The 12957-nt window shown below is 39.0% G+C and overlaps 3 protein-coding genes across 7 annotated transcripts in view; all 3 read left to right on the forward strand.

The window, feature by feature from the left end:
• The window catches only part of LOC130916473 (plasma membrane calcium-transporting ATPase 1-like), a 30744-nt gene extending 29212 nt beyond the window's left edge, over positions 1–1532 (forward strand). For 2 of the 4 annotated variants that reach the window (XM_057837225.1, XM_057837226.1), the window contains one exon: positions 444–1532. In XM_057837225.1, coding sequence (XP_057693208.1) covers positions 444–809 — 366 coding nt within the window. In that variant the 3' untranslated portion in view covers positions 810–1532. The remainder of the gene's footprint in view (positions 1–443) is intronic. The other 2 variants (XM_057837224.1, XM_057837228.1) reach the window with 1 other exon arrangement.
• A 1162-nt stretch (positions 1533–2694) lies between these two features.
• On the forward strand, positions 2695–8466 carry bet1l (Bet1 golgi vesicular membrane trafficking protein-like). Its single transcript, XM_057835730.1, has 4 exons — positions 2695–2770; positions 3051–3136; positions 7675–7731; positions 7839–8466. The coding sequence occupies exons 1-4, from the start codon at positions 2749–2751 to the stop codon at positions 8004–8006; spliced, it is 333 nt and encodes a 110-aa protein (XP_057691713.1). The 5' UTR covers positions 2695–2748; the 3' UTR covers positions 8007–8466.
• Positions 8467–8907: 441 nt separating this feature from the next.
• deaf1 (DEAF1 transcription factor) overlaps positions 8908–12957 on the forward strand; it is a 30695-nt gene continuing 26645 nt past the window's right edge. The window contains exon 1 of one of the 2 annotated variants that reach the window (XM_057837930.1): positions 8908–9297. In XM_057837930.1, the coding sequence (XP_057693913.1) occupies positions 9117–9297 (181 nt within the window). In that variant the 5' untranslated portion in view covers positions 8908–9116. The remainder of the gene's footprint in view (positions 9298–12957) is intronic. The other variant, XM_057837929.1, reaches the window with a different exon arrangement.

Genomic DNA, 12957 nt, shown 5'->3' on the forward strand with positions numbered 1-12957 from the left:
CTGTACCTTTTTCAGGAGCAGATTAAACGGTGTTGCAGCAGATAGTCAGACAATAGAGTAATAGTCACTAGCACGTAACCGCAAAATTGTTCTCGCATAGAATAAAGAATACATTTACAGTCAAATAACAGCAAAATTGTCTTTGCAGAAGATAAAAATGTATGCCTCTCGGCACTGTTGTATTGCATTAATACTTTTGCATTATTGATTATCATAAAGCGAATAAGATTTTAAGGAAAATCCATGTCTCTTTTTTAATTGCCAATTGCACACCTTAAAGCTGCTGGTGTCTCAAGTTTTTGCACTCAAGTCCGAGCAAAAAATCAGTCAAACAATGCTTTAGAAAAAAATCCTTCCAGTCATTCGTGTTTCAAGGATATCCATCTATTATAGAGATACTGCAATAAATTCACATCTTTTATCATTCTGATCTTTCTTGGCAGATCCGTGTGGTGAATGCCTTCCGCGACAGCGTGTCCCCGTACGAGAACCTAGAGACGCCCGAGTCTCGCAGCTCCATCCACAACTTCATGACCCACCCTGAGTTCCGCATCGACGACTCGGAGCCTCAGATCCCCCTCATTGACGAGATGGAGGGCGAGGATGACGCGCCAACGAAGCGCAACTCCGTGGTGCTCCCCAACAACACCCTCATTGCCACCTCCCTCCCAGAGCGCTCCCAACTGCCACCCCCACTGCTCAAAGACCAGGCCCCTCAGGCCAGAGCTGCGGGGTTAATCTCCGCCAACTCTGGGGGGCTACCCCCCTGTCCCGGTAGCCCACTGCACAGTTTGGAGACTTCGCTGTGAAGCAAAGGAAGCAGTTTTCCTGATTATCACAGAACCAGGAAGCAGCAGTCTTTGTATTACTAGACGTGAACTCTCGCAGATGTGCTTTAGGTGATTGATTTGTAATCAATAATCACATAGATATTAATGTGATGGATTTGTGACTTTGTGTTTGTAGACAGCCAGGTTGCATGGGGTCTTAATTGTATGTTGTGTATGTTTTTGTAAAGAAATAAACGGGTTTTAGGTCATGGTTTTCACAACCAAAATATGGGAATATGTCAGATGAAAACAGAACAGAAAACATAAAAACAAATATCTTCCTTTATTGAGCTCTTAATGATTTCATTTTGGAATATATAACAGCTGTACAGACAAAACGACTTAGTCATAAAAAAATGATTTAATACAAATATTTACTGCATAATCTCAACGTGTAAATTTTTTATTCTTTCGATGTTCGTTTTTAAATAAATAGATTTGGTCTGTTTATCACGGGCATTCTTGAGATTTTATCAAACATTCAAATATACATTTTTTGTCATATTTTTAAATGATTTGGCTATTAATCATTATTTAACATTTAATTTTATTAAATGATTGTGCATGAATGATGGGTTAATTGAAAGCTCTAAATTGCCCAAAGTTGCGGCTCTCAGGGTGAATGGTTGGTTATCTATTTGAGTTTTGTGATTGGGTGGCAACTAGCTTGGAGTGTACCCCACACCATAGTCACCTGGGCAGCACCCCTGCCACCCTCATGAGAATCTCTAGATCAGGGGTGCCCAAGTCCAGTCCTCGAGAGCCCCTATCCAGCTTGTTTTCCATTTCTCCCCCCTGCAACACACCTGACTCAAATAATCAGGATCATTATCAGGCTCCTGCAGAGCTTGCTGATCATTTGATTCAGGTATGTTCAAGGAGGCAGACATGGAAAACAAGCTGGATAGGGGCTCTCGAGGACCGGACTTGGGCACCCCTGCTCTAGATAGTGGATTATAGAAAGCCTTTAGTGTCACTGTAAAGAGTACAACGAGAGTTAAATTATGTGATTTACACAAATAAGGTTGACAAAAAAACAGATGATAGACAAATGATTCTAAACCAGGTGTTAGGCACCTATAAAATTGTTCTTTTTTTTCACTTAATGATATTTCTATTAGTCATATATTTTGTTTAACTAAATTATCACCATCAACAACAATATGGCCTCTGCAGCCCTCTAGTGGATTGTTTGTATTTAAAAAAAATAATAAAAAAAATCTTAAAATGTTGGCTTGAGATTTCGCTGACATGACTCAAACAACTCATCAAGAGCCTTATTGATGAATAAATGAACAATATATTCTATGGGCGTACTGTATTCATGTTATATAGCTGCAGAAAGAACGTTCTATACGAACAAATAAAATCAACTCAAAACAAAAAAATTTAAAGTATTTGGGAGAAAAGGGCCGCTGAAGTGACATCTTGACATGTTTTTGGTAGAAACATTGGATCGAAGATGAAAGCGCCAGAAAAGATATCTCTAATATAGATAGATGATGAAGGTCGGTGATGGGAGCGTTGTAAATTGCGGCCATCTTAACGCAGTGCAATGGCGGGCTCATTCGTAACAAACTTCAGGGGAATTATTTTCTCCACAAAAGTACGCCTAAACTTTAAGGATTTTTCAACGGTGTGGTTCCTAATTAACTGCATTTAGGGGGCTATGATTAAGGCTGGATGTTGGGGGAATTTTTTTAAGTATGCCATGAATGTACTGCATTTCTGACATTTAGAGCACTGACACAAGGTGGCCGACAATTGATAACGACAGTCCCGATTGACTCGCGCGCGCGTTTCCCATCTAGCGTTACATCAACAGCACTGGTTGTTTTTGTAGACGTCACATATCCGCTGTCCAATTACGTTTGGTTCCGAGTCTGTATCCAGAGTGACGTTGACGTTACTCGCCAACATGGCGGCGGACTGGGACCGAGGTAGAGTATTTGTTTTGACACGTCCAACTCTGAAAACTAACCTCGATAAAAATCAGTTTAATTTTTACAAAAGTCTATTTTCGGAGAATTTATTTGTTGTTTAATTAAACGTATAATAAGACTCGTAAGGTGACGTGTTCCTTACCGAAAGTGTTCGTATACGAAGGCTACCTTAAACAAACGATTTTAAAAAATTATACGTATGACAGGCGTTTTATGTACTGTGTGGCATACAATGAACTGTTTTGTCATAGAGGGTGTAACGTGTTTATCCCGGTAGGGCATGGCTCCGTGGAGGACATGCTTGACGCTGAGAACAAGCGCCTGGCTGACAGTTTGGTCACTAAAGTGTCCCGACTCAAATCTGTAAGTGAATCACCATGCAAGTGTCAACACACAAAAAAAGACATGTGAATTATAAGTTTACAGTGAATCAGTTAGGTGTTTAGTGATGACCTACTCCAGTGCAAGCGATTTATTATTCATTATTTTTAACAAACGTCAAATAGGCCAAAGTCAAAATAGGATTGTGTAAATAAGACATTGACCAACAATATTACTAAGGTAAAACAATAAGATTTTTTTTTCTCTTTACAAAATAACAAACTGAGTCACAGGAAATAGCCTTAAATAAACTTTAGTTTAGGCTTGTGAAACAGCACCAAAGGGTCACCAGGCAGATTACACAGAAACCCAGGAACAAATTTGGAGCGGAGTTCTTGTTGATTGAACAATTTTACATATTTTTTGGCAAACACATAAGTGAAGTATTTTTAAAGCTTGGCATTTTGTGGGGTCATGTAGTCATATGACAGACTTAACAAAAAAGGAAAGAAAATGAAGAAAACAAATGGATTGAGCAAGCAGTGGAAAACATTTATTAAAATAAGTTAAAAAATTCTTGACAAATCTAATTTACCCGACATTACTAAATGTACATGAATCTGTCAATGTTGAAAGTTACTAAAAGTCCAACATTTGACATTACGCGGTGTTCACAAATTCTACATTGAAAGAGTGCGCCTAATTATGTTTCTACAATATGGTGAGAACACCACAGAACAGAAAACCTCAGCCAATATAATACACAACATAATAATATATAATACAGTGGTACCTCTACATACAAAGTTAATTTGTTCCAGGACCTTGTTTTGTAAGTTGAAATGGTCATATATCAAGCAGGATTTTCCCATCAGAATACATTATAATTCCATTAATTTGTTCCACAGCCAGAAAAACCTACACTAAATCCTTAATAGATACTGCTTGTACCATTACCGATGGCAATTACACATAGGAAAACAAATAAATTATGAATACAAATTGGAATAATAATAATAATTCCTGTAATAATGTAACGAATCGGGTTCTAATCTGGCAGTTGTATTTGCATGCTGTACCTGAACGCACCGCGGCTCCCAGTGAGGTAGGTCCGTGCGGTATAGATATTACTTTCACTTTTAATGCCTTGTGGGTTTTGGTGGAAACTGCAGGGGACCGTCGTGTTGTTCTGCACAAGTTCTGAAATAAATGATTAAAAACCTGACGAAGCTGGAGACTGCTTTACTGATAATAACAATAATAACATCACCTTAACTTGTAAAGACTGGCTAATGGAGTTTGGAGGAGACGAGCACACCGCGCTCTTATTTTTCTATCATTTCCATCTTCATTTCAATGAAAAGCCTCACCTTTTTCCTTTTTTCCACCACCTTCACTAACATTGCAGGAAGCCATGTTGATTTCTCTCACAAGAATATCCACCGTGGGTCAGTCTTGCGGGAAAAAAAAGGAAACTGCAGTGCCGTCATAGATCGTCATATTTCGAGCATGTTGCAGATGTAGAAATAGCGAGTCAAATTTTACGACGGATGTCGAAAAGATCGTGTGTCGAGGTACCACTGTAATAGAAATGTAATGACAATTTTTAGTACAATGCTAGGAATTTTAATTTCATGCATATTCATATCAGATTTTTAATGTTTTTTTGTCTTGGCGTAAATTTGTGTACTACAAACCGAATTTCCAAAAAGGTACATAAGACGCAATACAAATTATGAATTTAAAAAAAAATGCAATGGTGTGGAAGTGACAAATTTTAGTATTTTATTCAAAATAGAACAGAGGGGTTGGACAAAATAATGGAAACACCTAACATTTTGGCATCATAATCATTGAACATAATTGGTAAAGAATGGCATGAAGAACATTCTAATTAAGTTGAGCATCTCGTATGGCCAGCACAATCCACAGATCTCAACATTATTGAGCATTTATGGTCAGTTTTAGAGATTCAATTAAGATGTCTATTTTCACCGCCATTGTCTCTAAAAGAATTAGAGGGGATTCTAACTGAAGAATAGCTTAAAATTTCCTTTGGAGACAATTCACAAGTAGCATGAATCCTCGGAGAATTGAGGCTGTAATTGTCGCAAAAGTCGGACCTACACAATATTAAATTTTTGTTGATTTTTTTTTTAAGGTGTTTCCATTATTTTGTCCAACCCCTGTACTAGATGATGGATCAAAAAACTGAGAAAATGTATCATTTTAAGGGAAAATATTAAATTAAAATTTCATGATATACCAAATCTCCCAGTAGCAGTAAGAGGCTGGAAAAGTGAATTGCGCATATGATGAACAGCTGAAAGACCAATTACTATAATTAGGTAAATCGGCAACATGATTAACAAAAGCGCTTCTCACAGAAGCAATGTCTTTCAGAAGCCAAGACAAATAGAGCATCACCAATCCCCCAATGTTGCGCAAAAAGATTGTTGAGCAATATAAGAAAGGTGTTTCCCAGTGAAAAATTGCAGAGGGTATGAAATTATCATCATCTACAGTTCATAACATCATCCAAAGATTCAGAGAAGAAAGAGCAATCTACAAGTAAGAGTCAAGGCCGAAGAACCAATCAGGATCCCTGCGATCTTATGGCTCTCAAGGCTGTTTCAGACTAGCGGCAGCCTCGTGTGAATGGTTCAGCGGCAACTCATTCATTGTGTATGTGGGAGGAGACTTCTCAGCGAAAGTGAGCGGTGGGTGGCCGTTTTGGGTGGAATGGCAAGTTTGAATGAATTTGTGCTGAGAGGCGGGGCCCAAAATAGAGCCTTCCTCTCTTTTCAGGGTGTCACCGCGCTGACATCAACAACATATCCGATAGCAGAGGGGCAGGTGTACATAGATCTGTGCTGTGAGGCGGTTTTGGCGGACAGATATATGCAAACCACGACCAACGAAACCTTGATAAATGTGTTTCGTGACCTCTGGGACTTTCCAAAAATGAATGGTACCTCGATGTGCGTTTGTGTGGAAATGTAGTTCACAGACAACAACAAAAAAAAACTATTCACCTTCTCGCCGAAACTAAAGCTCTTTACTCGGTTATTATAATGCCCCCTACTCGTTAAATAGGAAAAGTCGCTGTTTTCTTGTGCAACAATGAAAAAAATGCATTGGTGCTTGGGACTATAGTAAATAAGCTTGCTGCTTTTCACTCCCTGACAGCATCTTTTAAAGTCAATCAGCCAATGCACACCAGTCGCAGTGCGGCCGAGTGTTAGACCCGTCCCAGAAGCGGCTCAACGCGTTGCACGTAAAAAGAACGGCAGAGTTTATTTGATGCGAAACGCGGCCCTCCTGTGTCAGTACTACTAGGTAGGATCGGGCAGACCGGAAGTCACTCGTGTAAAAATACGGTGGATCTGGTCGATTTTCAAAATAATATGCAATCGTAACTTACTTTTCGACTCCATCAGATCTCTTGAGGCGGTGGGTAGATCGGTTCACAGTTTACTTCTCTGCTATAATAACCAACGCGGCAGGACAGTATCAACTCTGCTTTTAATCTCGGCGCACCAGTACCCCCGTGTTCAATACAAAACCCTCCTACCACAACAAAACCAGTAGGAACTAATATTCACATAGGAACAAACATTATACAACATAAAATATAGAATAAAAATGAATACTACATCACATTTGTAAAACACAAATACATAATAAAATAAATAATTGCACATATAAATAAAATAATTGAAATGAGCTAAAACATCTGTAATTAAATAATACGAATAATTCACAAATCCTGCTTACACAATTACATTTATTAATTTCTGCGTGGCACTTTAACTTGAGAAAATCATCAATAAAGCTTTTGAAAACCGTTCATTGGGGAAAAAATGATTCATTGAGGCATTTCATTTGTAAAATACATGTTAAAATCTTTGTCATTTGGATTGCTTTTGTCTTTAGCACAGGGCTTCTTGTTTCGTCTTTCTTTCAGAAAGAAAGCTGACCAATACGCGGGGTTTGAAAGGCAAATGGTTGTTGTATTATTATCCTTAAATACCGGCTACTCTCACGCGATCTTGCAATCCTCGCGTGAACCGATCAAGCCACTCCACAGACGCTCTGCTCGTAAAACGCATCCTATGGAAATTGAGGCCCAGCGTCACTGGTGCGTTCACGCGCCGTTGACGTGCCAGGTGTGTTACCGGGGTTAGTCCCTAGACGTTTGCAGACTGTCTGACACAAAGTGTTAAAAAAATGGGTTTGTCACAACTTTTTTGAGATTTTTTAACAGCATGGAATTTAAAAACAACATATATTTCCCTTAAAATAATATATTTTCTCATATTCATAATTTTCTTTTGACCAGTCATCTCTGTTCTACTCTAAATACAACTTTGGAACTTCCAGATCATTGTATTCATTTATAATTTGAAATTTGTAGAGTGTCCCAACTTTTTGGGAATCCGGTTTGTATATGAGACATTATAGTATCTATAATTGTATTAATTTTGATCCTCGTGATCACAATATGATTTTTTTACATTGTTACTTTTCAATTAAGTAATACACTGGCAGCCATTTTGAGTTTGTGGAACCTTTGACAGCTGGCGTACGACATTGACAGAGAGGCCGAAGATCAGAACGACTATTTGGACAGCATGGTGAGTTCAATCCGATAACACCCAGTGAACATAATGAAAATGCTTTCTGTGTCAAAATGGCAAGTCAAGGTATTACTGCTATTTTATGTATTTCCTGGGTCCAACAGAACTCCAACTTCCTTAGCACTACGGGCCTGCTGGGAGGTACCGTGAGGCGCTTCTACAACACAATAGGCTCAGGACGTGAAAACCGGCGCATCATGTGCTACATCGCCATCGGCCTGATCGTCATATTCTTCCTGCTCTACTACACCATCGCCGGAATGAGCCACTGACCCGCTCGGCATCTCTGATCCACTCCTGCAGCAGAGGACCACAGAACCGAATGGAAAAAAGTCAGGCACTGAGATGATCTGAAAGAGGTGGCAATAGAATTGAGTTAGCTGGAACCAAAATACTTTTTTTTTATATGTAGAATTCAATTTGACACAGACTCTTTAAAAAAAATCTCTGGAAGAAGTGCGGATTATTCGGTCAAGTTGAAGTATTTCTGTACATATATAGTTTCTTAATTCAACCATCATTTGTAAAAGACGGTGATTTATTAAATGTAAATGTTTATGCTACCACAGATGGCAGGAGACAGCTACTACATGTTTATTTATTTGTTTGTTTGTTTAATCCAACATGAAAATGCTCATTTCTTCTTGTCAGATTGTTGCTATGGTTTCTTTCCAATTTCATTCTGCTTTTGTGTTTACTTGACTCCTCTATTAAATAGTCTTTAACACTAAAGACCTACAGTGTTGGGAACATTAGAATATTGCCAAGGTATCCAATTTAACACATTTTATACAGTAATTGAATGATAAAATGTCTTGTATGTTGCTTTTTGTTTCTTCAGTATTTAGCTTCGTTATTTAAAATAGATCTTCCCTGCAAAGAAATCCAGCATGTGCTGTTTTTATACCAGCAAAACTAGTACCAAAAACAATTTGCTGGATTAGGACTGGGAACTGGTCTTACTGTAGAGAAATATTTTTTTAGGAGGGTTTGAAAGTATTATATAGTATATATAGCATATATATATATTTCCTTCGGTATATTGATATGTGCTACAGTCATGCTGTTGTGCATGTGTCCAATATCTTGAACACAAGCGTAAGTCAATAATGTATGACGTATCATTCGTGTAAAGATGCACTCACTTCGGCTGCGCTCGGCTATTTCCGGCGACTCATTGTTGCGTGGACTAGTAGACAAACAAGCACTGAGGAGTCGTTTCCTCTCGAGCAACATTCTTTTGTTTCGCAGAACCATGCCTTTTCGTTCTTTTCATTTGCGCAGAAAGGACAATATTTGACGCGTTGTTACCGATTGCCTTCTCGGCGTTCCCCGTGGCTCTTCGGTGGAATTCGGCTCCCGTCGTGCAGTTCGCCGGAGGAATGGACGAAGCGGAGTCAGCCACGAAGGCGCTCGGGCTGGATGAACCGCCCCAACGGGCGGGCTCGGATACGGAGTCGGAGGCCGAAGTCTCCACGATGGCCGTGATGGCGGCGCCGGGAAACATCGACATGGGAGCCGAAGCGATGCCGAACGCCGACGAGTCCGAGTCTGCTTTCCCAGGCAAGGCGCTGACTTCCGAGCTAGCCAGCAGGCCGCAAATTCCGCAACGTCACGGCTCGAGTAGCGGCGCTAAAAATCAAACAGTTGACCCACTTTTTGGATCACTACTCCTCGCTCTAGTGTTGTTAAGCTTGTCTTTGTCTAAGTTCTCAGTCATTGTAAATTGGTAAACTTAGTGGTTGTATCTCAAGACTCCCTCTCTAAGTAGGAGTGCATTAATTTGGTATTTTGTGATATCTGCCGTTAATTGGCATTATTAGGAATTGCTGCATCAATATTTAGAGTAGGGGTGTCCAAACACATTTCGCCGCTTGAAGAAAAATCAAAGGCTACAAAATGGCCTCGGCCGTAGATTTGGTCTCAGTATTGGTAGGGACGATATAACAGCATAACCTTGCTGATCACTTTTTGCTGGGGACGGGACATTAATGAGACCAAACAGACTGAGTGAACAGGGGTCAGGGCTACATTTCTCACTGATATGAACCTAATTAATTGATAGGCTAAATGATTAATACAAAATAAATCTATTGATTTATACTAACTTTCACACTGCAAATTTATAACATCTTAATCTGTGCAATTTTACTTAAATCTAGTCGAGTAATTTTCTCCATCTTGTTTTTGTTGAGCCCGTACACCTAAAAATTGGTCATTTTTCACCTAAATCAAGAAAAAAAATGCTTTTAAATAATGTTTTGAACAGTATCTATTCTTGAATTAAGACAATTTCTGGCAAACAAGTTTTTTTTTTAGATTAAATATACAAACGTTTTGCTTAAAATAAGTCTGTTTAGGGGTGCACAATATCCATTTTTTTAAAAAACCGATGTCAATAACTTCGTGCTCCTCAAAGCCGATATCGATAACCGATAATAAATATATAATTTTTAAATGTATGAGTTTTTGAACACCTGGAAGTAAAAAAAAAAACTAGTGGTGGACTCAACATAGATTTGCCTTTGACCTAACAATTTTTTTTAATGATGACATGAACATTATTATAATGAACAAAACAAAGACAAGAACAGCCTCGACTTCAAATAAAGTGCCAATATTTATTTTTTTTCAAATTTAATTTGAGTCAATCACAATCAATTAGTCAATGTCATTGAAGATGTGTTCCCTGAACGATGAGCACTGAACTAAAACATAAACCCAACAGGTATTGTGCCTTGTCATCAGATTATAACATTTGGTGCAACAGGAGAGTATAGACCCTACCTACCGACGTCACAAAACCATGTGCTCGCTGTATGGTTCCGCCCACTTGTCCGTCATTTTGTCTCTGTATTAGCATTGGTTTCAATTGATCGAGGAATTTAAAATGCATTTCATGGAAGACCCGGTGCTTTCTGATGCCGTAAACTCACTGGATGTGTTGCATAAAAGGCGTTATGTGGAAAAGCTTCGTTCTATACAGTCGCCAGATCCATATTTGATGCCCAAATCGATGTTTTTCGACCCACTGTCTTCGCCCTGTCTGCCTGACATCTGCTACGCTGATATTATCTTGTCCACACAAAATCAGCCTATTCTCACGAAAATTTCAAAAACTTCAAGATCTTGGAGGCTTATAAATACTTCGTTGCTGGTTGGGTGAAACAGGTCCTCGTCCACGAAAATTCGGCAGGAATCTATCTTGTGCTTGGAAAGGTGAGTTACGAAATTTTCAATTCAAAATCTTTTGTTATTGCTAACATCCACTGTCAAGTCTAATGTATTTCATGTCGTTTGTCAATGGAGTTAAGGCTTTTAATGTTTATATGGTTTAGCGATAGCACTCTCACTACATACATACGTGTATGTTGTCGGCGATTAGCCTAGCAATGATCTTAATTGTGGTTATTTGTCAGCCCAAAACCCTCTAAGTATATCTTAAATGCATCTTACCGGATATAAAACGCCTACTACATAGTCTGTGGTGATTTTTTGGGGCCCAGTTTTCACGTCGAATTGCAGCCGTCCATTTCGCTCTCCTCTTTGGATCCCTCGGAATACGGTAAAACTTCAAGTCTCTCCTTCCATCTTCTCTGTTAGTGCAACCAACAGCCACACACGCCTTCAACATTTTGATTATTAATGTTAAGGAGCAGAAAAACACGCCGTAAATAGGAGGAATGTACGTAGCCGTAACAGGTTAACACTATGTTTTGACGGACAATTGGGCGGTACCATTCAGGAGAGCGGAGTTGTGACGTCACGTGGGTAGGGTCTATACTGTTGTGGTCTTGGTCCATGAAACAACTTTCTTAACCTGGCAGTTATAGGACAGCAAGCCTATCAATAACCAAAAGGCCTCTCAAAAACTTACTTATAACTAACACTGTAAAATGCAAACATTATATAGTAACGTTCATCACTCATTCCTCATTATCAAAAATATGGTCGAACAAAAAGGATTAATGGCTTGCCTTATAACAATCCATATAAACGGCCGTGAGTGAACCCATTTTCAACAAAGCATGAGGTTTTTTTTATCTGCACATTACGAAATCCTTGTCCAGCCACTAACAGGACTAACATTACACGTCCATATGTCCGTGGTGAAAATTACGTGCCGTGCATGGTTGCCGATCGAAGTATGGAAGCGTGTGGCAATCTCATCATACTTTGCCGGAAAACATTCGGCTTGGAATGATGAACCTGTGTTCCAAATGACGAAGTAGCCGCCTGAATCCTATGTCTTCGACAAGGGAAAAGGGTTGGTAGCGCCATCATTTCTGTGATCGGCGATTACTATAGCCCTCGGTCATCTTTGTGGAACTTTTCAGATTCATTCGCAGCTCGCCCGTCCTCGTACTCTTTTAAAACACCATCGAAGCGATTGTGATCTTTTAAATGGCTTATTAAGATGTGTTGTAGCTCGACACTTTTTTCCCTCCTTGTGGAACTTAGTTTTGTATTTGTTACAAATTGCGAGTGAAGCATTTTCCACTGACAATTAAAAAAAAATTCACACTACCGAAGCCATGTTTTTTTTTTTTTTTTTTTTTTAGCGTTGTGTTATAGAAGGAAGCACTTGATTTACAGCACAACTCCCTCTTCTTCTCCCACACAAAGTCACTGATACATTGGACTGGCAAAACAGGAGTGGAAACGAACGCACACTTCCCAATCCGCCAACACCGTGCCAAAATAATTATACTGTATATTAGGCCTGAACGATATTGGAAAAAACTATCATTGCGATTTTGGGGGGGCTTGCAATATATTGCGATATTATATTGCGATATTAAAACTAGAAGAATTTTCACCACGTAACTCGAATAGCCATGTTTGAGATAGGAGTGAACAATTGGAAAGAATTAACATGTAACAGGTAGTCCCTGGGTCACGTCGTACATGGTTTGGCCCACATAAGGCAGTAAGTTGTTTCTGCTAATATATGTTTGTGTATGCATTTGTAACTAAGTTTACAGCTACAGTTTCTGGAGTTTCGGGTGAGCGATTTAGAATGAGAATTGTATATACGTTATCTTTCGTAGCATTTAAGATCGATGACTTGTTAGCCAAATTAGGCTAATTTCATCTACTAAATTTTCATGTTGAGCAGACTAGATAGATGTTTGAACACCAATTGTGCCGTGTTTTATCGCTAAAATGCATGTCGTTTTGAACATAAGTGTACATATGACAAAACACGTGATATTAATGAAG

Source organism: Corythoichthys intestinalis, chromosome 5, assembly GCF_030265065.1.
Source record: "Corythoichthys intestinalis isolate RoL2023-P3 chromosome 5, ASM3026506v1, whole genome shotgun sequence".
NCBI classification, from domain to species: Eukaryota; Metazoa; Chordata; class Actinopteri; order Syngnathiformes; family Syngnathidae; genus Corythoichthys; species Corythoichthys intestinalis.